The sequence below is a fragment of the Crocodylus siamensis genome, chromosome 1, assembly GCF_052110815.1.
Source record: "Crocodylus siamensis isolate JL-2025a chromosome 1, ASM5211081v1, whole genome shotgun sequence".
In the NCBI taxonomy this organism is placed as follows: domain Eukaryota; kingdom Metazoa; phylum Chordata; order Crocodylia; family Crocodylidae; genus Crocodylus; species Crocodylus siamensis.
Window position 1 is genome coordinate 49501899 of NC_143395.1, and position 27604 is coordinate 49529502.

Consider the following 27604-nt stretch of genomic DNA (forward strand, 5'->3'; position numbering starts at 1 on the left):
GAGTAAAGCTAAGTTAAGCTTTTTTCTGATAAATATTGTTTGAAAGTATGGAGCAAGTAGAGATGCATCAATATATTGGTCCATATTGGATGGCCACCGATGAAAGGAAAATTGACATTTCAGCAATCAGCTTTTTTCTAATGGTCATCAATAAATGCTGTGTGCATGTGTGCAGCTATAGCATGCAGGCAGCTTGGAGAGCAGTGGGGCAGATCAAGGCCCCCAGGGTGAGGAAGGGAGTAGGGCAGGTGCAGGCATTGCTCAGCCAGGGTCCATGAGGTGGTTTGTCTAGTAGGTGCAGGAGTGGAGAAGGGAGGCAGGTCCCTGCTTCTGTGTGCACCCCTGGGGGAGTTGGGGGGTGGGGCATGTGTCCCCTGGATTTGTGTGTGGCATGAGGGCAGTCTGCTTGCTGTGGGCTTGAGCCCAGGAGCTGTGCTGACCATTTCCCAGTGGGGAGTCTGGGCTGGGGCTGTACTTGAGGCAGGGTGAGCAGTGTCTCTGGGAGCAGGAGCTATGGGGTAGGCTATAGCTGCACAAAAATTTGCCCCAATCTTAATGCAGTAAGATAGGATGTCATTTGATAAACTGTCATTGCTGTTGAGCCTACACATTGAATCTAAGTCATTTTCTATGGCTGTTGTTTCTAGAAGAGGTTTTTTGTTTTTTTTTTAAAGCTGTGGTCACTGCCTTGTCTGATAGCTGACAAACCTCTTGTTGAAGATGTTGCATCACATAATGTATTAGAGATACACCAATACATTGGTCTGATATTGAATTGGCACTGGTGCAAAGAAAATGTTCTGTATTGGAAATTGGCCCAATACGGCCGATTAATTTGTATGATAAATGCCCATGCATGCATGTAGCTGCAGTGCAGCATGTGGGCAGTGAGGAGCAGAGCAGGCAGCTGGTAAGTCTGGTGTGGGGGAGGAAGATCAAGCCTCCCATGGTGAGGGAGGTGTGGGCTGGGGCTGGGGCAGGGGCTGCCCAGCTGAGTTGGGGTGGGTGCAAGACATAGTCACAAGCGGCTCATTGGGGCGGGGGAGGTGCCCCCTGCAGGCTAGAGCCAGGACAGGCATGGGACAGGGGTGCAGGAAGGGAGCTGGGTCAGTTTCCACTGCTGCATGTGGCTTGTGTGGTGCTTGCCTGGCAGCCTTTGCCACTCGTCTAGGAGGGCATGGGAGATGCGGGGAGTGTGCCCCTGGATCTGCCTAGCCAGGGAGAGCCCAGTGCAGCCCTGGCCCCAGCTTACCCTGACCCATGCATATCCAGGGGCACATGCCTTCCCAGATGAGCAGTGGGAGCTGCCAGATGTGCACTGGACACACTGTGTGCAGTGGTGAGAGCTGCCCCAACCCTCCCTTCCTGCATCCCCATCCCATGCTTGCCTTGGTCCCAGCCCACATGTGCAGCCTGTCCCATGCTGCGCAGATCTCAGGGGCACCCCCCCCCCCCTCCCCCAGATGAGCCACTTGTGGCTCTGTCCTGTGGCCCTCTGTGCCCTGGCTGGCCACCCCCTGCCCCAGCCTCGCTCCCTCCCTCACCACAGGGTTCTTGACCTGCAGCCTACCCCCCGTACCTCCTCTCCCATTCTACCACACCAGACTTATCAGCTGGACACAGCTCTTCAAGCTGAAGAGCTGCTATTGGAAATCAGATTTGCATTGGCCAGCGTGCCTTCTTAAAAATCAGCTATTGGTATCAGCCCCAAAAATCTCTTATCGGTGCACCCCTATAATGTATGGGTAAGGATCTACCTAAATTGCAGTAAGGTGAAAGGATTTCTGTGCTCCACTTTCATGCAGAGCTGATTTTGCAGTCTATTTGCAGTGGGGCCTCCTCTTGCTGCTGACTGGCTGAGAGGCCCTGGTGGCCCTGCCTGTCCCTGCTGATTAGCTAAGAGGCCAGTTGCTTATCTTTAGATTGTAGCATTGCATCTAGCTTCTTAAAAGATGACACCAAAACCCTTTTACTTCCCTGACTGTAGCCTTTACTGAATCTGTGTTACTAGCTCAGCCTCTTAGCAGTCTCAAATCACATACTCTGTGGCTGCAGGGAGTGTTGCACTTACTTGTATTCTGATAAGCTTTTATTTGGGGTGGGGGGGTAAAATCATTAAAAATGCCATTTTTTTTTGTGGTGATTGTGGGAAAGACTGTCTTGTGGTTTCCATGAAAAATGTGAAAGTAGGTCTTTTTGTCTGGGACTTGGGTTCTGGTTCTGCAGTGATGTCCATGGACATAGAGTCCACTTGCCAGCCTGGGCCTTACTACAATAATGTAGTCTCTAGAATTTGCATGTTTACATAAGGACTAGCCATGGATGTGTTTTGGAAAGTATATAAAAGGAACAGGCCAAGCTGTACATTAGGTTTCCTCAGGTGTAGAAGTCTTGACCGATTCAACTAGTACCTTTACCCATGTTTAGAAATCTGGTGATGTTTTTAAATCCATCTTACATAGGAATGTACACATTTTGGTTTTTCCTTCTGGTTACAATCTGCTAGGTTCCATTATGCATAGCCCTAGTTCAAGACCTGTATAAAAACCCCCACAAGTCGTCTTGTTTTAAGTCAAATTCAGGTTGGCTTAAAAATGTTGGTATGTTAAACTGGCCAACATATTTTTGAAATATAGTGTAAGGTAAAGTGACTTTGGTCTGTTTTAGATGTGAGTTAACATATTAAGTCGTGTACAGTTATAAAAGGGAAATTGTTTAATATCAGAAAAATAGACTCAAAAGAAAAACAACAGTTGAGCAAATACAGTTTAGAAACCAATGAAAGCTTATGTCCAAAGTAAGAGAACTAAACATAAATAAATATTACAAGTTTAGCCAAAAAGAATCCAGTATATGTAAATGAAAGGGCTAATATGATATGAGGTTGGCTGTTGTAGTCTTTGCCTTCTCTTGTAGATGAATAGATTCAATGTGTATGTGATAGTTTTCACTCCCAGTATTAATGTTTCTCTTTTCCCTTCCTCCCAGGTTAGTTTGAAGCTGGAGATAGAAATTCAGACACCAAATGGTAATTGTTGTGGGCAGCCCTGAAAAGTGAAGGGTTTTTTTTGCCCTTAGTGATAGCATAGCATTGCAATGGGAGAGAGGGCAAAGTCACCTTCAGCCACACAGTTGTATGGTAGCAATTTTTTAAATCAGGTGTTCTGTGGGATTGGCAGCTTTCTACCCTGTTTGTCAGTTGTGCTTATTTAGTGGCTGAAAAAAAACTGAATTTTATCTCCAAAACTTGTCAAGGCTGAGATAATAAGAACCTAAGCAGGTTTTAGGCTCCCTGTAATAGGAAAGAGCCTCTGAGAGTAAAGCAAGTGATAAATAAATACCTAAAATAGATTTTACAGAGGATGTGTCATGTTGGTCCGACAGCATGCATTTTCAGAAGCATAACCCTAGATTTAATATTAAAAACATAACTCAGGATAATAAACTAGTTTTGTTTTTCTGTCTCCTTTAAAACAGGAAAGCTTGTGCATTTCTCTGTGTAATTTCATCATTGTATTGGATATTATTTCATAGAAGATGTGTTAAAAGCAAAACTGACTCCCACATGCCTTGGGTGCTGTATGATTTGGTAGTTTGGTATGCAGAAGATGTTTCTGTGAATACCTGTCCAGGGGACAACGTAGAATTTGTAGAGCACTTATTAGAATAAGTATTTGGGTATGGTATTTGATCAGCATGCTGTAATAGCAGAGGCATTTTTCTGACCTTAGTGTGCCACACAAAGTAACCATAAAAAAATTAAAAATTCTGTCACTTGAGCATAAAAGTAGGTCAGTATTAAATTATAATTTCATAGTATGCCTCTGTCGGTACTCTTTATTTTGAGGACATTTGTTTTTGCTGGTTTAAGTGTTCTACAGCTAAGTTGTATCTGTAGAATTGGTGTAAAGTAAGTGCTCTACTATAGAATTATATTCCAAAAGTCTAAGGTTTCATTACAAAAGAGTCAAATTTTCCATTTCTAACTAGTTGGGGGGGGTGTGCGCACAGCCTCACATAAATGATTGGCAGCTAATCAAGCTTGAATTTTTGTACCAATGAGTGGCTGTCATCTTAGACCTCATTTACACTGTAGACTTTTAAAACAAGATTTCTACCATTACAAAAAGTAGCTAAGATACATTAGTGTTTATAGAATCATAAAACGTTAGGATTGAAAGGGACCTAGGAGGTCTAGTCCAGTGCTTTCCAACCCTTTCCATCCCAAGGCACACTTACAGTAATAAAAGTTCTCTGTGACACCTATTAAGGCATTCCCCATCTCCATACTTAGGAGCTCATTGCCACAGCAAAGTTCCATGGCACACCTGTTCAGAGGCTCGGAAACTATACCCCCCCCCCCCAGTCAACACATGCATGAGTCTTCTGTAAACATCATCAACGCTACTTATTTGTTAGTGCTAGGCAACTGGAGAACTTATTCCAAAATTCTTGCAGCACACCAGGGAGCTCGCATGCCACGGCACACCAGTTGAAAAGCACTAATCTAGTCCACCTTCCTACTCATAGCAAGGCCAGCCACAACTATATCATCCTAGCCATGGCTTTGTCTTGCTGGGGCTTAAGAACCTCCAAGGATGGAGATTCTGCCACCTCTCTGGGTAACCTGTTCCAGTGCTTTACTACCTTCTAGTAAAAAGGTTTTTCCTAATATCTAACCTAAGCTTCCCTTGTTGCAGCTTGACACCATTGCCTCTTGTTTTGTCATCTGTCACCACAGAACAGTGTAGCTCCATCCTTTTTGGAACCACCCTTCAAGTAGTTGAAGGCTGCTATTAAATCTCCCCATAGTCTTCTCTTTTGTAGAATAAATAAAGCCCACTTCCTTCAGCCATTCCTCAAAAGTCATGTGCCTCACCTCCTTCATTGCCCTCTGCTGGACTCTCTCCAGTTTGTCCACATCCTTTCTGTGGTTGGGGGTGGGGGGTAAGCAAAACTGGACACAGTATTCCAGCTGTGGCCTCACTAGTGCTGAACAGAGGGGAAGAAACTTCTTGTCATAGAAGGCAATCAGGCTGGTCAAGCATGGGCTTACCCTTCGTGCTTCCATGCTGCCTGTTCCCAAATCACCTTCTTTTCCTTCAAGTGTTTAGAAATGCATTCCTTGAGGACCTGCTCCATGAATTTTCCAGGGACTGAGGTAAGCCTGACCAGTTTGTAATTTCCTGGATCCTCCTCCCCTTTCTTAAAGATAGACACCATGGGCATTATACACATGCTCTGGGAGTGTGAGTGTGAGTGTGCGTGCATGCATGGTAGGAGTGGGGGTAGGGGCATTTTAATTAGAGCAGCCGCAAGAGCTGCTCCAATTAAAGCTTCCAGAGAATCATGTGTATTGGCATTCCCACACTGGGGGGGGGTGGGAAACAAACAAACACAGAAGTAGGGTCAGAAGGGACCTTGTAGATCTTCAAGTCCGACCCCCTGCCAGGGCAAGAGGGGGAAAAAAAAAAAACTGGGCTCAAATGATCCCAGCTAGGTAGGCATCAAGCCTCCTCTTAAAGACCCACAGGGTAGGAGCCAGGACCGCTTCCCTTGGAAGTTGGTTCCAGATCCTAGCCACCCTAACTGTGAAGTAGTTCTTACGGATGTCTAATCTAAACCTACTCTCCAACAACTTGTGACCATTATTCCTTGTTATGCCAGGGGGCACTAGGGGAAACAAGGGCTCTCCCAAACTCTTCTCATCCCCCCCCTAGTGAGTTTATAGATGGTCACCAGGTCCCCCCTCAGCCTTCTCTTGTGAAGGCTGAACAGGTTCAGGTCTCACAGTCTCGCATTGTAGGGTCTGCCCTGCAGTCCCTGGATCATTCGGGTGGCCCTCCTCTGGACCCTCTCCATGTTGTCCACATCCCTCCTGAGGTGGGGCGCACAGAACTGGACATTGTACTCCAGCTGTGGCCTGACCAGTGTTGCATAGAGGGGGAGGATCACCTCCTTGGCCCTGCTAGAAATGCACCTGTGGATGTACGACAAGGTTCGGTTAACCCTCCCAACCGTGACCTCACAGTGTCAGCCCATGTTCATCTTGGAGTCAATAATGACTCCAAGATCTCTCCACTTCCATGCTCTCAAGAAGGGAGTTTCCCCATCTTATAAGTGTGCTGCTGGTTATTACTGCCCAAATGCAGCACCCTGCACTTGTCAGTGTTGAAGTGCATCCCGTTTGTTAGCCCACCCCTGTAACCTATCCAAGTCTTGCTGCAGTCTTTCCTTCCCTACTAGTGTGCTCACCTCACCCCAAATTTTGGTATCATCAGCAAATTTAAAACAGGGGGCTTTTTATCCCGTCATCCAAATCACTTATAAAGAGGTTGAACAGCACGGGCCCAAGGACCAAGCCCTGGGGGCTCCGCTGCCCACTTGTCCCCAGGTTGAATATGACCCATCCACCACCGCACTGAGTGCGACCCTTCATCTAATTTGCAATCCATCTGACTGTGTAGGCATCAATGCCAGAGTCACCCAATCTCTTAAAAATGGTAGTGGAGGCACTTTAATTAAAAGTGTGGTAACTACCATGCTCCAACAAACTATCAATCACATCAGAACAGCCTTGCTGCATGTCTATAGGTGCCCTGTATTTCCCCGCTTCCAATCATCTGAGTCTTCTCCCAGTTACTGTAAGTTTTCAAAGATGATGCCCAGCAGCCCTGCAATCACTTCAGCCAACTCCCTCAGCATCCTCTGGTGCATCACATCCAGCCCAATGGACTTGTACACACCCAGCTTTTCTAAATAGTCCCAGACCTGTTCTCTTACCACCGTTGACTACATACCTCCTCCCCCCCGCAACTCCTCCTCTTAGACTACTGGGTGCCAGGTACACTAGTGTGGGAGCTGACCCTGCTTGTGAAGGCTGAGATGTAAAAGGCATTGAGTACTTCAGCTTCCTCTGTGTCATCTGTCACTAGATTGTTTCCCCATTTAGTAAGGGTCCTGTGCTTTCCCTGATCTTCTTGTTGACGTACTTGTAGAAACCCTTGTTGTTGCCCTTCACCTATCTTGCTAGCTGCAATTCCAGTTACCCTTTGACCTTCCCGATTTCATCTGTGCATGGCTGAGCAATATTTTTACACTCCCTCCCTAGTTGTTTGTCTTAATTTCCACTTCTTGTAAGTTTCCTTTGTGTTTTAGCTCGCTGAAGAGTTCCTTGCCAAGCCACACTGGTCTTCTGGTATACTTGCTAGTCTGCCTGTACATTGAGATATACATACTGAGGATGCAGGAATGAACTTAAAAAAAAAAAAAAAAAAAAAAAAGAAAGCCTGTCGGCTTTCCTGGACTTCTTTACTGGCCTCCCAAGTGATCCTGCCTACAAGTTCCCCAAGTGAGACCAACTCTGGTTTTCTGAAGTCCAGGGTCCTTGCTCTGCTGCTCCTTCCTTTCCTCAGGATCTTAAAACTTGATAGCCTCATGGTTGCCGCTTTCCAAGTTGCTACCCACTACTGCATTCCCCACCAGTTTTTACCCCCATTTGTGAGCAGCAGGTCAAAGAGAGCCTGTCCCCTAGTAGGCCTCTCCAATATTTGCACCAGGAAGTGGTCCCCAACATTCTCCCAAAGCTTCCTGGATTGCTTCTGCATTACTGTATTCCTCTCCCAGCAAATGTGAGGGTGATTGAAGTGCCCCATAAGAACTAGGGCTTGCATTTGGGAAACTTCTGCTAGCTATTTGAAGAAAGTCTCATCCATCTCTCCTCCTGGTCTGGTGGTCTATAGCAGACATCCACCACAACCTTATAATGCTCTGGTCACAAGCTGCCTCCTTTTCTCCCCTGCCTGTCCTTCTTGAACAGTTTATACCCATCCATGACAATGCTTCAGTCATGTAAATTATCCCACCAAGTCTGTGATTGTAATCATGTCATAGTTCTGTGACTGTGCAAGGACTTCCAATTCCTTCTGCTAGTTTCCCAAGCTCCACATATTCATGTACAAACACCTGAGATAATTAGCCGATTGCCTTACTTTCTCAGGAAGAAGTGAGAAGGCCTCCTCTGCTGCCTTCTCCTGCTTCCTCCAGGTCACTTACTTCTCCCTTACCTCAGGGCTTTGTTCTTAATCCCCTAGTGAACCTAGTTTAAAGTGGTTTTCACTAGGTAAGTGAGCCTGTCTTTTCCTAGCAGTCCTTTTCAGAATGTCTCATGGTCAAAGCAGCCGAAGCCCAGCTGGCAACCCCATCAGTGCAGCCATGCATTGATCTGCAGGATGCATCTGCTCCCATCTAGACCTTTCCCCATTCATCGCAGGGATCAAAGAGACCATCACCTGAGGTCCTGTTTCCTTCAACCTCATGCCCAGCGTCCTGTAGCTTCTTTTGACCTGCTCAGGGGTTATTCCTGGCAGCATCACTGGTACCCACCTGGATAAGCAGCATAGGGTGATAGTCAGAGGGAGAGCAGAGTCTCAGATCCAGGCAAGCAATAGATTTCCTGAGACAACAGGTCAGGCCAGCAGATGGATGCCTCTGTCCTTTGCACATGGGAGTTTCCAACTACCACCACCCATTGCTTCCTCTTTGTGGCAGTGGTCTTGATCCTCTCAACCTTAGGGATGCTGGCCTGGCCTGCCCTCTTCCACCAATGGAACATGCTCCTCCTCTGCTGCTAGGGCTCCTTATCTATTTTTCAGGCAAACCACTACAGGTGGAGATGAAGACTCGCTTGTTGCCAGAGGTCACAAGCTTTCAAATTCCACCTTCCTGGGAGCCACATCCTCTTTTTCTAGAGCTGCCTCTTGCAGTCCCTTTTCTGCAGTCCTAGAGGTCTGCTCTGGCATCAAATTGATGCAGTCCTTGTGGCAGAGGATGCTCTGGAGCCCTGCTACCTTCTCCTGCAACTCTCTTGCATGCTCTGCAAGGGAAGCCATCAGGAGGCAGTGCTCACATTGCAGGCAGTCAGTCCCCCGCCTGGCTGTCACTGATTGAAGCTTGAAGGGTTCCTGTCTCTACAGTGCCAAACCAGGACCTGTGTGGAAGTCTCACTGCAAAGGAAGAGCTGGCAGTGGCTCTGGCATTACAACATCCTCCAGCCATTTCTCTGGAAGCCAATCCACCACCTCTCTTCCTGCCCCTTTCTAAGCAGACCTTCTGTAGCAAACTCCCCTGTAAATTGGCTTGTTTATTGCTCTTTGGTCCCAGAAGTGTCCCCTTACCCTGCTTCCACTCACCAAGCTTACAGTGAAGAAAGGCAGAAGATAGTTTCCAGGGAAACTCCTTAGTGAAGTTCCCCTCACTTGGGAGTTTAGTTAAGCAAGGGGCTTAAGTATTGTTTTTGATTGTTGAGTTTTAGCTATTTACACTAAAAATATGTAGGTGAGCTATTCTTAATTAAAAGAAAGAGCTTATGTTAAAGGCTGCCATGCAGAGGAGTGGGGTGGCAAACTGACTTGCAGCCTGCCCCCCCCCCCCCCCCATTTGATGGCTCCTTGGTCACTTGGAGTCTCTTCTTGTATCCTGCTGGGGCTTGCTCTGCCCCTCTGTTAGGGCTTTTGTCAGAGGCAGGCAGCAAATACTCTGCTAGTAGTACTTCCAGCTGCTTAGAGCACATGCACAAACAAACTCAGCAAGCCAAACACACAGGCAGCCCTGGGGCTCACTTACCTTCCCAGAGTAAGATCTGGTGCCTGGCTCATGTCTTCCCCCCTCTTGCTTCCAGTGCACTGTTTACAAACTGGGCTGTTTACAGTCCCTGTTCTATATCAGGAAAAGTTATATATTTGATATAAAATTTTCCAGGTATAAAGTCTTGAAGTTGTCAGCCTTCCAGTGCTACAGTGGGGGGGGGGGGGGTAGTCAGCTGCTTCTACCCTGCAGCCTCCTCTTTACCAGTGTTAGCAATATACGGACTTGTATACGGACTGTACAAATACTTTTTTTTTTTAAAACCAATTTTAGTATAGTCAAGTAAACACTCATGACACTTAAGTGATCTTAGCAGTTGTGGAAGAGCATATAGATGCACATACAATTAATTGCATGTGAATAATGTTTGAGGTTGGCCAGTGTCACTGTACTTATTTGCTTAGGGTAGGGTTTACCACAGTTGTATCGTGCATTTGTTGCTCTGTACCATTGCAATACTGGTAAAAATACAACATTACAATGTTGCAAAAAATTGCGGTCCACTTCTTGGAGGCCACTGAAATCACAGACACACATACACCTTTTGTGCCATCTGATGTATTTGCAAATAGGGTCAGAGCAGAGTCAAAGACTCAGATTACTCTGAATCCACCAAGGAATTTTTGCAGGCTGTATTTATCTTTTTCCTCCTGGGCACGTGTGCAGAAACAGGAACTCTTACAGCTCATTTCCGTTTCATACAAACATATATGTGGTTACATCACTACATCCATCGCATGTACATTATAATTAACTAAAGTATGCAGGGCGGAGAAGTAAATATGCATCAGCTAATCAAGCATGCTCAGAGAATACTATAAGTCACCAAGAGTTTAAACCCCCCCCCTTTCAAGGACACAGTCAGTTGAATTCCAGCTTCTGTAATCTGCATGAGAAAGGCTAGGAGAAGCTGGGGGAGAGTCTGTGATTTAGTATAAGAAGAGCTGTGGCAAGGCTGGGCAAGGAGAAGAGTCCTTGGCAGTGTTTCTTCCTTATCAGGCGCTGGGGGAGAGTCTGTGCATTTCTAACAATATTCCATTTCTAACAACAAGATATTCATTTGAAAAGCTCACATTTTGAAAAATGTTTTAGGATGGTACATCTCAAGTTAATTTCTTACACCCATCTTGGAGCCTGTAGTGAGGAACAGGAGTAGAGGCGTTATAAGATCTAGTCAGCATGCTTGTTTATAGACATGGTGCATTATTAACAGATTACAATGGTGCAGTTCTCATGCTGAGAAATTTAAGTAATTGCATACATTTTTGGCTCTATGGCAAATATCCTAGTTTTCTGGTTGCACCTGGTTTGGCTTCCCTTGTAGCAATCTGGTCAGCATGGTGTGCTGAGTGCTTTATATGCATACCTTTTCTGCTAAAACACCATGGAATATCAGATGCCCAAGTTTTCCCAAGATGCACAGAACAGGGTAGAAATTATGACAGGTGTGAACTTAACATAAACAAACGTTTGTATTAAGGACATGCATTCATTTGAGTTTGCTGTATGTGGGATAGACACAAAAAATGTCATGAGCATGTTAAAAAAAAAAAAAAAAAATCTGAATTTGTAGGGTGGTTGTCCCTTAAATGCAACTAGGGTTTTTTGTATTGCACTGTTGAACATTATAACAGAACCATCCAGTACTTGCCTGCTGTTCTAAGGTCAAGTGGGTGTTGGATTGAGGGAACTGGTTGCTGTCAGGGACTTCTAGATTGGGGGTCTCGGAAGGAACTGAAGCTTATACTCCCACAATTTCAGTTCTCTTCCTCCTTTCTGTGCAAGGAAAAAGGTAATATTTGATCCTGCCTGTAGTGTGATGGAGTGAGAGGGAAAGACCATCTCCCTATCCCTACCAGCTTTTACAGTCTAGTTATTTGCTTTTGCTGGTGTGCCCCATATGTCTGGAGGCCATAAAGTCCATAAAACTAACACTTCCTGTTGTTCATTTAGTTAAATTCCATATTTACTCAAATACAAGATGACCCTGATTTATAAGATGATCCCCTATACTTAGTTTATGCTTATGGAAAAGTTATAAATGTGATAGTTTTCCAGGCTGTAACTGAGTTCCACTCCAGGAGTAGCCTTGATGACCCTGGAGCCCCCTTAGCCTTTGCCAACCTAGCTCTCTTGGGTAATCTCCCCTTCACTCACCTGCCACCCCTTGATGTTGCTGGGGTGGGGGTGGGAGGGGTAGAAAGACAGAGAGGCTGCCTCAGGGCTTCCCAAACCTGATTTCAGGTTCCTGAGCTCAGCTGTTTCTGCTCTCAGCTTTAACAGCTAATTATGTGGCTCTACTGCCCTTACACCAAAAGTTCTCAACTTTAATACTGTGGACTGGTAAACTCCGTCAAAGAATTTTGATGGACTGGGTATAGAAGCCATTTAATTTGTATATTTAAATACAATTCCCACATTTAAATGGCAATTTTACATCAGGGGGGTGTTGCTAGGATCAGATTGGGTTGGGGCACCGAAGCCATGGGCACCAGGGTACCCTGCAGGGGAGGGGGCTCATGGGTGGTGGCCTGGGGGTTCCCAGCTGAGGCTGCCTGGGAGGAAGGGGTTCTGCTGACTTCCCTAGGTGCAAGCAGCAGAGTCACTTCCCTGCCCTCCACCCTGGGCATTTCCCTGCCTGCATCCACCCAGCTCCCAGCTGTGGGCAAGGCTGGGGACTCCTGCCTGGCCCAGCACTGGCCCCAGCACTTGGTGTGCAGGCAGCACCTTGCCAGGTGTGGCCATAGCAGTGCGAGCAGGACAGAGCTCACCGAGCTGGCTGCCTCCCTGCCCAGTTTCAACTGTGCACATGACTGCCAGCAGCAGAAGCCACAAGCCTGCAGCCAACCCTTTGTGTCCTGGTATCGGGCTGCAGCTTGGTGGTTGGGAACCTCTGCCTTAACATCTGCAAGGTATGGGCATGGTGTATCGAGTAATGGCTTTGGTGGGCATTTGGCCCCAACCCAATAGTAGATTGCCTCAGGACTCTATACCTTAGTCATGGTCTCTGCCCTCCCAGCCTCAGCTCCTGTTCTCTTACTGGTTCCCTTTAACATAGGCCTGCTGTACTTGACTTGCAGTTCAGGGCTGGAACCCAGAAGCCTTAATCTGGCTTTGTCCTTTGCCCTGTCCTGGGAAATACACTTGTTAAGCCTGCTTTGGCTCCTGGGCTGCCCTGGCATTGCATCTTGTCCTTTCCATGCACAGGATCCCGTGGCCCTCACTCCACCCTTCCTGGGCACTAAGCCTCCTGATTCTTGCCTAGCTGCTTTCCCAAGCTAGGCTTCAGTCTGTCTTTCTTCCTCTCTGGGCTTTAGAACTCCCCCGCTGGGCTTAGGCATATGGCATACGCCAGACCCAGACCCCTAACAGGGCTCTAAACATTGGCATGCTCATGACAATATAACTGTAGATTAAACCACCAGTGTGCCCCTCAGGCACCCCACTTTAGGTTAAACCCCCAGGTGCCTCTCAAGCACCTTGCCGTGACCTCTGCTCACTCTCCTTTCAGCCAGTTCCAAACCACCAGTTGTAAAATGTAACAAAGGGAAGGAGCGCACCAGCTGTAGCAACTTAACCTGCTCTAGATATAGCAAATTATATCAAAAGCTCCAAGTTTGCCACAAGGCTTCCCCTTACCAAACAGCTGTGTTTCTCTGCAAGACACCAGTATTCAGCTGGCATGCCTTAGAGCAGCTCTGCACTCCTCCTGGCCTGGAGCTCTTCATGCAGCAATTTACAGGGCTAGACTGCCTAGCTTGCTCAAGCCCTGGGTTTATATTCTTCTAGCCCAGCCCCCTTTCTGGTCACGTGGGTCCCTAATTACCCTCAGGGTTTCCTCCTTATGGCCTAATAACTGGTTGCCACAGCAACTTAGACCTGCTGCCCAACAGCCTCCTGCTGCTCCAGTTAGGCTCTGCCCTGTTGGCTTTTTTTGTGTTTTGGAAGGTGTACTATAAGCAGTAGTAGCTCCTAGTCTCCAGATGCCTGTTGTCTTGCAGCCAGCTTTCCGTTGCTGAGGATATACTTCTTTTGGCAGCAGCTTAACAATAGACATATATTTATGCTATGCAAGATGAGGGGCTTTTTCCTGCCATGTTGGGGTGGGGGTGGGGACGGGAACCTTGTCTTATATTCAAATAAAGGCAGTACTTGCCCCTCCATTTTTGAATCCACAAGATAATTTTCAGTTTTTTTAACCAAGGTTTGCAACAGAGAGTAGGGCAGGCCTTGCCACAGAATTCATGTGCTAGTAAAGTTTACTAGTAAAGTTATATTATAGAGCAGAGCAACTTCAACTAAAAATGGTAAAATTTTAAGTCAGTGATAGACTTTTCATTGACTGACTTGTGGCCATCATTTTGGACACAGCACATGCATTTGTTTATAGAAATACAATAAATTTACTAAGCACAATGCTAGGTGAAGTATGTTATTAGGTAAGCCTTGTATCACACTATTCCATGTAGATTTTCAGATCTTGCCAAGTATTATTTCCATTTTTGTGCCCAGTCTTGCTAGCTCTTTTGACTTCATTTATGTTAGCGTATTAACGTTAGTGGTAATTGACAGTAGTCAGCCACTTTATTTTTCAAGCTGAAGCGAAGACTGCTCTCAAGATGTTTGACCCATATTTGATTATCCTTGGTTTACCCCTTATCTGATTGAGATGCAAACAGCGTTTTTGGAAATGTTTCAGTTTATTATTTGTTCATATAATATATGTATATCCGTTTTGCTGGTGAAAGATTAGCCTATAATAATAAGCTTATGTATACAAGCTGATAGAGAAAATAATTTTTGAAAACTCAGCTGTTAGGTTTACAGGAATTTGTTCTAAGTTGTAAGTAGATATTTATTGTTAGAATTCTGGCAAATCTTAAGCATTCTTTAAAAAACCTCAAGAACCAGAACAACTCGTTGGTTTCTTGGGTGATTTACAGTTTGTAGTTTATTTTCTTATCGTATTTTTCTTGTCTTTCTATAGGGCTGAAAGATACACAGGAGTCTTCATGGATATAGTTGATACATTTAACCATTTAATTCCTACTGAACACTTAGATGATGCCCTATTTCTAGGATCCAACCTGGAGAATGAAGTCTGTGAGGATTTTAGTACAAGTCAAAATGTCTTAGAGGATTCGCTGAAGAACATGCTCAGCGATAAGGATCCTATGCTAGGATCTGCAAGTGCCCAGTTCTGTTTGCCTGTTTTGGATAGCAATGATCCCAATTTCCAGATGCCTTGTTCAACAGGTAAATCTTACAATTTTTTAAGATTCCAGTTAAAAATACAGTAATACTTAGTGCCATCCCTTTTTGTTAATGTAGAATAAAATGAGTTGGGGGTTTACCCCTTCTCTGTTTTATGGATTAGGTCTCAGGCATTAAAACTCCCTTCATTTCTCTTGAAGGTAACAATATTTACAAAAGGGGACTTCATGCTTGTGATAGAGGGAGGTACAGTCTGAATCCTTCTTAGGCTTTTCTTTGTGTACATTTTCCCCCAATCAGATAGTGATATGCTTTACTTTTACTAGTTTACTAGTTAGGTATATTATTTATGTAATCAGCTACTTTTAAAACTGAAGTAACACAGAGTTAGTAATAGGGATACTAGTTACAATCCATTGTTCTAGTTTCTGGGACACAGTGATAGTCTTAGTTCTAGTGCTGAGATGATATCAGAAAAAGTGATAGTGCTTCGTGGTCTTTGGTGGCCATAGTTATAATTTCATTTTATATCAACATCTTTAAAAGTTACTTAAACATTTATCAACTTACTCTGAGTAAATCACGACCATGAGAATTACAATTAGCACTTGAATTATATGTCTCAACAGAATTGTATATAGCACTTGAATTATTTTGTCACAATTAGCACTTGAATTATTTCTGTAGGACATAGAATGAACTAAAATCTCCACTCAGCTTTCGTTTTGTAGCAGCAGCTAACAACAAATCCAGAAAATAATGATTAAAACAATTATAAATTTGAACTATAAAAGAAAGCTAAGTGGCTGACTCTTATTTCTTTTTTATAATGACTAAAGACAGTTTCAGGTAATACTGTCCCTTGCCTCCCTTTTCTTTATCATTCTTTCTACACTCCTGCAATACCATGATTCCAAAAACCACCCCCTAAATAGTAATCCTGTCTATTTTAATGTTAAAAAAAAAAAAAAAAAAATCAAATATTCACTTCTGTCTTTCTGCTTATGGACTGTGGCAAAATTGGATTATATGAATAGTGATGAAGCAAAGGCTGTAATTGATCTTGTAGCTCATTTCTTCTGCTTGGGAATTCAGGTACTTCTGCTAAGATGAGTCAAAAGTGTACATAGTCTTGATTATACCTGTGTTTTTTTTATATATAAAACGTGTGTTTGTACAGGTGTATGTGTGTAAAATGTATGTCATTTTATATATGTTTTGAAGACTTCTGAAAAAATGGACATGAATAATAGTAACAGACATAAAATCTGTAGAGGTGCACCGATACACCGGTCCGATATCAGATCGGTATTGATATAAAGAAAATTGACTGTATCAGAAATTGGCCTTGTAAAACATCAGCCAATAATTTAGCCGATAAATACCTGTGCGTGCGCACAGTACAGCACACAGTACAGTGAAGAGCAGAGCCCGGCAGCATGAAGAGCTGTGTGCAGCTGGTAAGTTCGTTGTGGTGGAAGGGGAGGGGAGGGAAGGGCTATGGGGGGTGGCAGATCAACACCCCCTGCAGTGAGGGAGAGACTGGGGCAGGTGCTGCCCAGCTGTGGTGGTGTGAGGCACAGGATGGAGCCACGGCTCATTGGATGGGGAGGATAGGGGCAGCTCATGCTGCTGCTTGTATCCTGGGAGGGTGAGGTAGGGCGTGTGTCCCCTGGATCTGTGTGGGGTGCAGCAGGAGGGCTGCAGCTGTGGGCTGGAGTCGGGGCTGCACTGGGCTCTTCTTGGCGGAGGCTGCAGAGGGGCTGCGACCACCCCAGATTTTGCTATAGCCCCCTCCCAGCGCTGCAGCCGCATGTCTGGTGCAGCCCCAGCTCTTCACAGCATGTGTGTGGGAGGCAGGGGTTGAGCTGGGAAGAGCCAGGGCTGTGCCAGATGTGTAGTGGTAGTGCTGGCAGGGTGCTCTGGCAAAATTTGGGGTGGTTGCAGCCCCCTTTGTAGCCACCACCCTGAGCCTGGTGCAGCTGCAGCTCCCCAGCCCCGCTCCTCACAGATCTGGGGGTCACATGGCCCCCACCCCCCAGGTGCCCTCCCAGGATGCTCACAGTTGTGGGAGCTGCCCCTCCCCTTCCCGTACCCCCCACCAGTGACCTGTGGCTCTGTTCCGCATCCCACCCCAGTCCAGCTGGGCTGAGCCTACCCCAGCCCCTGCCCCAATCCCTCCTTCACCACAGGGGACGATGATCTGTCCCCCTCAGGCCCCTTCCCTCCCTCTTCCCCTTCTAACGCAAGAGACTTACCAGCTGCATGCAGCTCTCCACGCTGTATCGGAAATCAGATCAGTATCAGCCAACATACTGATAGCTGGTTTTTAAGGAAACATTGGTCCCCAAAATGTCTATCAGTGCATCCCTAAAAATCTGACCATATTTTATCAAAACCTTTTACTACGTAACTTCCGCTACCCTGCCTCCCGCCCCCTGTACCCTCCAAAAAGTCATGTACTCACATGTCCTTGTACTATGTCCTGCTGAACATAAATTCTATAACAAAATTCCTGGGTTATATAACTCTGGTATAAATTCTGTGCAAGTTTTGTTCAGATAAGTGCAGATTTTAAATTTTGGCGTGTGAAAATATATATTATAAGACGATAGCACTTGTATTTTACTTTTATAGTAAATACAGTGTATTTCATGCAGTTCTTGTATGTTCACTTTTCCATTTCAACATTTTGTATAGTATAACCTATCAGGGAAAAGGCACAAATCAGCTGCATGGAATAGAGTTAACACTGGCAAAGTAACTGGATGTTTCATCAGAAGTGATCAGCAGTGGAATTAGTAACAATACTGATATTTAAATTATCATATTTAATTTTCAAGCTTGTTGCCCTATTATAATGAATGGGTTGCTGTACCTAAGTTAGAGCTATTGTTTCAGACTCTTTGAAGACTCAAAGACAACTTGTTTATACTCAGTTTACAATTTCAAGATTTTCTTTGAATCCTAAAGGCTGAGGCACATTCTTTGTTTTAATCAAAAGCTTAAATTTTGGAGTACAGTTCTGAAATCCAGTATGGATTGAATGCAGTGTCTCGCTCTCCTTTATAGATCTCAAGGTCTGTCTTCATATTTTAAGATAGGAATTGCCAGTGGCAATCTATGGTTTGCAGTTGAGAATAACATTATTTGGTTCAGAACAATGTATTTGTGTCTTATCTTCACTGCTAAAGTGTTCTGGTAATTGATGGCTCATCTGGTAAGTCTGAGAAGTTATGCATATATACTAGGATCTAGACTGGGGTGGGCAAAATATAGCCCATGAGCTGGATATGGCGTGCCAGCTGATTGGATCTGGCCTACAGGGTGCGTCTGCCAGTTGACTGAATCTAGCCCATGGCTGCCCCCCACACCACTTTACATGGGACCAAGCCCAACCCCTGGTGGGAGCTGGCAGAGCTCAGCCCCATGCAGAGTGCCACAGACCTCACCGCTCAGGTGAGCTCTATTGCACGTGCTTCCCACCCGTGCCCCGCTTCCCACCCCCCACACGCACGTGCATACAGGTTCCCCTCCCCCCACTCCTACACAGAGCAGGAGTGTGCAGGGAGCAGATTGCCTATCTTGTTTTCAAACACCACTACTCACCCACCAGTCCCCCCATGACGCCATCCCACGTATAGAGTTTTGGTAAAATGTTTTGCGAGGGGTTGGGGGGTGTTGCTTATCTGGCCTGCAGAAGCTCATCAAAACTTCCTATGTAGCCCCTAGGCTCTTGTAGAAAATAGTCATTCAAGGTGATACACTGCTGTGCCTCCTGACCCAACTCTTTTTTTTTTTATTGTTTGGGTCTTTGTACTGCATTTGCTGTCTAGTAGTGAGTTTGGCAACATGACTATGTGAGTCATGTGTTGTCTTTTCTCCATTTCTCTCCCCAGGGAGAAGTGTGTGCAGTGGGGTGTCATATTTTGGTTAGGCTTTAGGGTTTTCTCTTTAAATGTGCACATTCCTATGTATTATTATTAAAGAAGGAAAAGTCAGAAAAGTACATGTGCTTGAATGGATAACGGTAAGGTTTCTGATTGTTCTAAGTTGCAGTAGGAATTTATTCTACAGTCTTGGACTGGATCCAGAGAAAAATCTATCAGCAGAAGAGATTTGCTCTTAGAGAATTATGTTGTGTCTTAGGTCTTCATCTTAAAACTTCAGTCAGTCTCTTAGGCAAGCAAGGATTTTTGGTTAGATGTGACATCTTTTATTAGACTGAGTAGTTGGGGAAAAGTTCCTAGCAAGCTTTCAGGCACAGTCACCCTTCATCAGACATTGGGAGTCTCTGCTGGTCTGAGAGAAGCTAAAAGTATGGAGGGATGCCAGTGAAAATGTAAATAGGTAGAGATAAGCAAGACGAGGGAGAAGAGAGCAGGAGGAATGAGGAGGGGAAAAAACGGTCAGAGGGAGACAACAGTGATAAAATACAAGGTGGAAAAAAGGCTGTCTGTGAAAAGGAATAGTTGGAGATGAAGAAAGCAGGAATGAGAAAAGCTAAAAATGTGACAGGATGTCAGTGAAAATATAAAAGGGTAGGAATTGGATAAACAGAAGGTAAAGCAGGGAAGGGAGAGCGAAGAAAAACAGGAAGGGGGGAAAAAAAGGCCGAAGGGGGAAAACAGTACAGTGGTAATACTGTGAAAAAGAGGCTATAAGTAAAAAGGAGATGGTAGGGAACCAGGAAGAAAAAGGGAAGAAAGGAGGGGGAGGGGTTAAAAGGTCAGGGGGAAAAGAGAGATGTGAGAGGTCAGGTCAGGCAGGTACCAGGTGAATCAGATGTCAGGTAGGTTGTAATGTGTCATAAATCTAATGTCAATATTGAGTCTATGATTTTTAGGATCCAGTAGGTTGATGAAGTGAAATTTGTAGGCACATCTACGAAAGGTGTGTTGTAAATTTCCTTTGAGGATTGGAACTGAGAGATAGGAGAAGGGAGTGATTGTCCTGTGAGAAGTGTGCACACAGGTAGTTGGGTATTCTTGTCTTTGATACATTTTTGGTGTGCACCCATTCTGGTGCGCAGTTGTTGTCTGGTTTCTCCTACATATTTTCCACCAGGGTGCACTGGATGAGATGTATAACATTTCTGGAGGTTTAGGTATAGGATCCAGGAATGTTGATGGTTCTGTTGTGGGATGTAGTTATTGGTGAGGTGGTGGAGGTATGTTGACAGGTATTGCATTGCTTGCCCTGGTATGGTCAGGATCCTTTTGATGTGGTTTTGGTCATAGGGAGTTTGCTTCTGGTGATGAGGTTGGTGAGCTTCAGTGTTTTTTAAAGGCTAGGATGGGTGGTTCTGGAAAGATCTCTTTAAGAATGAGGTCGTCTTCTAGTATAGGTTGCAGTTGTTTGAGGATTTTCCATGCAGGTTCCAGGGAAGGATGATGTGTCATCATGGTGTGCGATTTGTGGGGATTTTCTTTTTTGTACTGCAGCAGGTTTCCATGAGGTATCCGGGTGGCTCTTTCAAAAGATCTATCTCTCTGGAGAAGTGTCTTTGTTGGCTGAAGACCCTTTTGAGATTTGTGAGTTGGCGATCATGGGTATTCTCCTTGCTGCAAATTTGGTGGTATCAGAGAGCCTAGCTGTAAATTACAGCTTTCTTGGTGTATTTAGGGTGATTTGCGTGTTCCGTATAGATAAGTATGTTGGTCCATGGGTTTCTTGTATATGATGGTTTGAATTTTACTATTTTGGATATTGATCATGGTGTCCGAAAATGAAGTGCTGGTGTTATGGTGTTAGAATATTCAAGCAATAGTCTGATGGACCCCTCTTGGCCTTTGCTTGTCCCATCACCCAACTTGGCCAGGGCCCCACTCACCTCAGCCCCTGCTCACTGTGGGGGCCTTGGTCTCCCCCTCCGCCCCACCCCCACAGCCCTTACCCCTCGCCTCCCCTTGCCCTTTCCCGCACGGACTTACCCACTGGCGGGGTGGTGGTGGTGCATGCGTGTGCTCAGCCCCCCCCCCAAGAATTTTTTTCTCTCTCTGCCTATGCTTGTATGCAAGAGCTTCTTATATGGCTGTGTATGCAGCCACTGATGCACACATTCAAATGATCTGGGAGAATTAAGATCATTCTGATAAACTGATCCGGACAGACATTCAAATGCTGAGAGCTTGTGGTGTTGATGCTATTCAGCCAGGGGGCCCTTATGCAACACATCTTTATGCACTCTGCAGACTCCCTCAGTCTACCTTATTGCTCAGTTGTACTGCAGGGAGACACAGACTAATGTGAGGATTGTGAAGCAAGTGTATTCTGCTTCCTGCTTTGCTGGAGTAGTAGAGTCCAGCATGCAGTACAGCCTCCCACATGGGAGGGAGGAGCAAAACACCCTGGGATGCAGAGGACTGTATTGTGGCTTCTCTCAGAACAGAATGCATACAGACATTTGCTTTCTCAAGAAAAACTCTCCGGGAGTGATTTAACCCCAGTTGTTCCCAGGTTATTCTTTTCCTGGAGTGGTCACTTTTGCTTTGAGAGACAAATCCTGAAAATCTCTATACTTGTTTCTCCTGGGAAAGCAGTGATTCTCCCAGGAGAAACTGAACATGTCTGTGGCCAATGAAGAATCCAAGAGTACCCCTGCATTAAATACTAAATTGACCAGGGGTGGAAATGTGCCTTCGAACAAAAGAGACTGGTCTATTACTCCAGAATCTTCAAAATCCTTTCTTTTGCCTACCAGTGTCAACATTGTAACTCAGGTTCGAGTTCAGCCAGCTGTTCTTCAAGCATTGTGCTATCTTGGTAGTAGTGATAAAGCCCTAGATTGTTATGGTACGGCAAGCATTGCGTTATCTGTATGTTGGTGCTACTTAAGTGCAAGTCCTCTCAGGAGCTACCCTGGTTCATCTCAGGGTTGCATGTAGATGTTGAATAGGACCAGAGAGATCTTCGTAGGTTGCACAAACAAGGAACCTTGTGATAAAGGTTTAAACCCTATCACTGTTCATTTGGTGTGTCCCTCCAGGAAGGACTCAAACCAAATAAACACTTTACCCAGGTCCCTGCCACCTCTCAGTGGCCAACTCCAGTAATATTTCTTGGTCTGAAGCAGAGATGTCCAACATAGCCTGTGGGCTGCATCTGGTCTACAGAGGTGTCTCATCTGGGCTATGAGGCTTCTTCAGGGCTGGAACACTCCCCTGCCAGAGCCCCCGTGGCAGCAGCATTAATTCCCTCGGTTCTAGAGCCATGCAGAAACACCAGCTCTGGCATCCACAACCATTATTGCCATTGCTGCTGCTCACAGGCTGTTCAGTCTCTTGGGTCCAATGAGCTTGATGCTCCTAGTTTAAAGAGATGCCTATTACGGAGAAATATAGAAAATGAGAATAGATATTAGCTGGTTAGAGGGGACAAGAAAAGATTGTGTTTATCGGCCTGTGCCACAAACGTGGTTTCATGAAGTTCCATATCATGTCTTGAATGTAGTTGCATCTGGTCTGGAGTGTTGTTGCTTTTGTTAAGAGGCTGTAGTTGGCCTGTAACTGGCAACTCATCATTCTCTACAATGGGACATTTGATAGTATTATGTATTTAAAGCTGGGCTATACAACTGGCATCGTGTGACCCCTTCCAGCTGCTCCTCCCATAGCCATGCAATGGAGGATGGCCCCCCCCCACTCCCATCTGGGAGCAGAAGACTGTGTGCTGCACAGCTGGAGGTGGAGGGCCATGTACTGCTGTGCAGCCTGTAGGTTGGGGCCAGGGGAGCCCAGGGACCTGGCCTTCCTGTGTGTGGCTGGCACCTTGAGGTACTTTGGTGATGGAGAAAGGACACTTCTTTTTCTGAATGGTCTGTTGTCTGTGTTGGTGCAGAGGGGCAGCAGTTATTTATGACTTTTTCATGGGTGTTGGGATAAGATTTGTTATGGGGTGGGATCAGCAACATAGGGTCCATGGTGCTACCTGCACAGCTTCTGAAGAGACTGGATGGCAGGGATCCTTGCCTGTGCTTGGTGACAAGCTACTTTGGGGTTTAGTAGCTGGGAATTGTGTTCGTGCTGCAACGTGGAGGCGGGGACCAGTGGCAGTAGGGAAAAACTGTGACAGGTATTGGGTTGCAAAATTGGCCTGCCTCAAACCCAAGCTGAGTTCTTCCAGCCTGTGGCTCTGAAAAGTTGCTGACTTCTTTATTTTTAAGGTTGTCCAGATCTTCTTCCTTTGTGAATCTGCTGAACTGAAGGGATTCAAGTAGACTGGTGGTTGGTTACAGGAGATAGTTGATGCAGATATATTGCTATTCCAGTAAATGTTCTGCATTTTTATCAGCAAAGTAGAATGCTAGTCTTTCACAGTGCATAGTACTAATATTGAATGCAGGATTTAGGCCCAGACAGTTTAATTGCTTTGGAATAGGCCCTGAGGGCATGAACTGATGGCTTCAGTGAAAGTAAATAAAAGGTTCTTTCAGAATTTTAGAGAGGTTTAGCATAGGCTTTTAGGCATTTGTTATGTATGGAGAATTTGGGTTTTATAATAAACTATCAGAAAGGTCTTTATATCACGTCTTAGACACTACCGTGGCCTAACATGATTTTCTGAAGAGAAAAGAAAATAGAAAATGAAGTTTTGACTGAGTGGTTTATTTTGTACTGCTCCCAGGTAGCAGCACAACAGTATCTTCAGGTGTTTGGCATTATAGTGACATGAACAGAAAAATCCCTCGGGCAAAGTTCTACCACCACCTGCTTCAGAATTCCTGATAAGCACTGAAGCTATCTGATTTACTTACATGTTGTATATATATCGGCCAAGAAATTCTTTATCGGTGCACCCCTAATAAACTATATCTATCTCTTGATCTATTGAGATAGAGAAGTATCATTTATCAGGGGTGCACTGATAAAGATTTTTCTTGGCCAACACCGATAGCTGATTATTCACCAGGCATATTGGCTGGTACTGATCTGATAACTGATTTACAGGAATTCAGGTGGGCAGGATGGAGAGCATCCTCTTGCAGGTAAATCTGGAGAGAAACGGGGGTGGGAGGGCAGATTGAGGCCCCCATGGTGAGGGAGGGAGTGGGGCAGGGGCTGGAGCTGGAGCAGGGCACTGAATGGGACCTTGGGGTGGGGAGTGGGGCAGAGCTGCAGGTGGCTCATCCAAGGGATCAGAGTCCTGGTGCTTAAAAATGGCAGTGGAAGCACTTGATCAAATGAGCTTTAGTTCAAGTGCTGCTACCACCACCATTTTAAAGTGCCAGGACATTTTTAACTGGAGCAAAACTGAGCTGAGCAGAGTGAGGGTGGATGTGGGCTGCCCACTGCAGGCTTGGGGCTTTCTGCCCTGCTGCCTTTGTCCCAAGAGCTACATGTGGCTGTGCTGCATTCCCTGCCTGTCTGGCAGTAGTGGCAGTAGAGAGCTGTGCTTCCTGTTGCTGGATGGGCAGTGGGTGTGCGGCTAGCATACAACTCCTGGGGCAAAGTGGAGAGCCCTGAGCCCACAGCGGACAGCCTGCATCCGCCTGAGCTTTGCTTCTGTTAAAAGTGTCCCGGCACTTTAAAAATGGTGGTGGTGGTGCTTGTACTAAAGCTCACTGAATGAGCTCCGTCCCACTCATAGCCCCGGAGTCCCATTCACCACCCTGCCCCGTCCCACTCCCTCCCTCATTGTGGGGACATGTATCTGCCCCTCACCCCCTTTCCCTTCCCTATGCCCCTTACCCTTCACAGACTTACCTGTACAGCACTGCTCTCCACGCTGATATGCTGCGTTCCTGTCCGCGTGCATGTGTGCAACAATACACATGCATGTGGCTATTGGGGGCCCTGGCCAGAAGACATATTATATTTATTAGTACATTATTGCCTACACCAGCCCAAAAAAGCTTATAGCCAATGATGTTAATTTTCCTTTTATTAGTGCTGATCCGATATGGCACCCATATATCTGTGCAATTTATTGAGAATCCCTTTGAACTTTCAGTAGTCTGTTTATGATTATCTTTCACTGTTTAACATTTCTTCATGGGCAAACTTGTGGTAGATCTTTCAGCAGTCTATACCAGTGACTGGATAAAAGCTTAGAATAGAACCTCTTATAATTCAGACAAGTGATATCATTTGCGATAATTTCAATGGAAAGTAACATCGGAGCAACCATGACTCAACTCAGTTACTGAGGTGTGGGGTCAAGCTCTTGGGTCTCGCCCATATCACTCCCCTCTCCTCCCCAAGATCAACCTTTAGGTTGACTGGTATTTTTGCCACAACTGATATGGGAGGAGGGATGCTATTCATAATCTTTCGGCAAATATATATCTTTGCAACTGAGTCTCTCAGAAAGATTAACCAAGTTCTTCTGGGTTTGACAATCAGAGGCCTTTAAAGGAGACATTATTTTGACCATGTCTGCAGAAATAACTATCTTTCTCTTCATAGTTAGTGTAACCAGAAATACAAGGCAATATCAGGCTTCGGTAATCCTGCTCATCTCTCCATAAATCAACTTTCTTACCATCATGGATACTTCAGTATCTCTCAGGACCTCGTTCACTAAGCTTCTTCACTCATTATTATCTTACCTTCAGAAAGAGAGTTACCCTAGAGCTGGTTGATTTAATTTTGAAACAGGATGAATAAAAACCACCTCTTTTTTTTTTTTTTTTTTTTTTTTTAAATAAGCCCTCCCCCCCCCCCCGATTTTTTTAAAATTTAAATCAGATTTTTTAATTGTATTTTTTAAAGATGTTTAAAATATAAGCCTATATAAATATAGTTTTAATTTAAGAGATGTTAAAGCTTAAAGATATCACCATGGAATAGGGATTATAACTTCTAACTATATACTATTTGAGACAACATATTTAGTAACCTTTTCAGAAAAGTTTTATAAATAATCCATGGCCTGTTGTGACCTATATTAGGGGCCCAATCTTATGGCATTCCCAGAGGCTCCTTTATAGATTAGTCAAGATCAAAGAAAACCACTCTACCCAATGGGACTCAGTCTAGAAGATCCCAGTATGCCTTTGTGATGCTTAGTTTCAGTTCTCAAACGGTGGATTTGTGTCTCCAAAGACATCCTTGTTAACAGCAGTATATGGAGATGAGATAACAGATCTGATTACCTACCCATCAGCCATATTGTCTCTCTGCAAGTTTGTGTACCCACAGTCAAGCCCTTACCCATCTCTAAAAGTGCAAAGTTTCAGGAAGTTAATTGAATAGAGGATTTTTGGGGATAGAGTAGATCTGGGCAAGAAGGAGGAGTCTGGAGATAAATGCAAAGAGGGAAGGGCAGTAGAAACAAGAGAGAAACATTTTGAGCAGAATATTCCAGAAGTCTTGAGGGATAAGTTTGAGTATAGCTTCTTCATTGACTTGAGGTCTAGTGAGCGAATAGTATGGTAGTAGGGAAAACCTATCATTGCAACAGGCTTGCCAGGCCATAAAAGAGAGAAGAAATCAAAGATAAGAAGACACCTGGAAGAAAGTGAAGAAAACTCCAAGCTAATGGCATATGGCTGTAGCACTCATTTGATGTTCTCCTAATACAGAGTGGCAAAAATATCCCTCAAATGTTCATGATTAATCTGATGGATTGGATATAGTTCACCTTCTAACGACTTCAGAAGTATCTGCTTCAATTAGCTCTCATTTTTTGGTCACTGTCATCCAAGTTATCTTCCACTTTCATTCTCAGTTAGTTCCTCCCTGTTTGTGAGCAGCAAGTCTAGAAGAGCTTCCCACCATGATATCCGCCATGACATCACTTGTATTGCTCTCCATTCTGACCTACACTTACAGGCCTCCAGCATGCCTAGCTCCTGCTTCACTGTACCTCAGACCATGTGTACATCTCCTTTTATATTCAGGGAAATGCCTCCTTTTTTTTTTTTTTTTGCCTTGCCTGACCTTCCTGAGCAAGTTTTACCCATCCAGGACAGCACTCCTATCATATGAGGTATCCCACTACAACTTTGGTATCTCAGTTACTGGGACCTTCATTACTCCTGTTTATTCTCCTTGCTTCTTGCATTAGTATATAAACGATTTGGGTAACTAACAAATTGCCCTAACTTATTCCTGGGTGCATTTCTAAGGCTCACCCCCTCTTATTTAGTCTTTTATCCTGGTCCCCTGGCTCTTTACTTACCTTTGTGCATGTCTCCATCCCCCACTAACCCTAGTTTTAAAGCTCTCATCATATACTTACCTGGCAGGGGAAGCAGCGTGACCACGTAGGCGAGCTCCCCAGGGTAATTGTCTCTGATATGTCCTCCATAGGAGGTCTATATTGAGCAGATTCTTTTTGGTATTGGGTGGTGGAACCGGAGCGTGCTCCATCCACTCCATGCATTGACCTGGTATTGCAGTGCTTCCAGGACCGGTGCAAAAAAACAGGAAAAAAACACTAAGTTAGTGAGTATGTATATTAGGACACTGTTCCCCCTGTTTGTCAGGTGGACCCAGTCTCTTTCTCTCCCCTCCCTGCCATCCTGTTTCTTGGAATACTACCCTATAATCAAAGAAACCCAAATCCCTGCTGGTAACACCATTCATGCAGCCATATGTTGATCTCAAAGCAGTCTTCTTTACCCATGACCAGAAGGATCAACAAAAATATCACCTGGGCCTCTGTCTCTTTCACCCTTGCACCCAAAGGCATGTAGTCACTTTTGATCTACACAAGTTACCCTGGCAGTACCACTGGTGCCCAAATGGATGAGCATCATAGGGTAGTAGAGGGCTGGATGAGTTGCTGCAACCTTTCCATG

At 45.0% G+C, this 27604-nt stretch overlaps 1 protein-coding gene and 1 pseudogene across 9 annotated transcripts in view; both read left to right on the forward strand.

Annotated features, from left to right (window-relative positions):
* Positions 1 to 27604, forward strand: part of PHF3 (PHD finger protein 3) — a 98975-nt gene that overhangs the window by 7163 nt on the left and 64208 nt on the right. For 3 of the 9 annotated variants that reach the window (XM_090034518.1, XM_090034527.1, XM_090034523.1), the window contains exon 2: positions 14633 to 14901. The exons of 2 other annotated variants lie outside the window; for them this stretch is intronic. In XM_090034518.1, the coding sequence (XP_089890644.1) occupies positions 14658 to 14901 (244 nt within the window). In that variant the 5' untranslated portion in view covers positions 14633 to 14657. Of the gene's footprint in view, positions 1 to 14632; positions 14902 to 27604 lie in introns of those variants that run through there. 4 more of the 9 variants (XM_090034529.1, XM_090034536.1, XM_090034532.1 and 1 more) reach the window with 3 other exon arrangements.
* Positions 27009 to 27227, forward strand: LOC149872798 (U2 spliceosomal RNA; annotated as a pseudogene).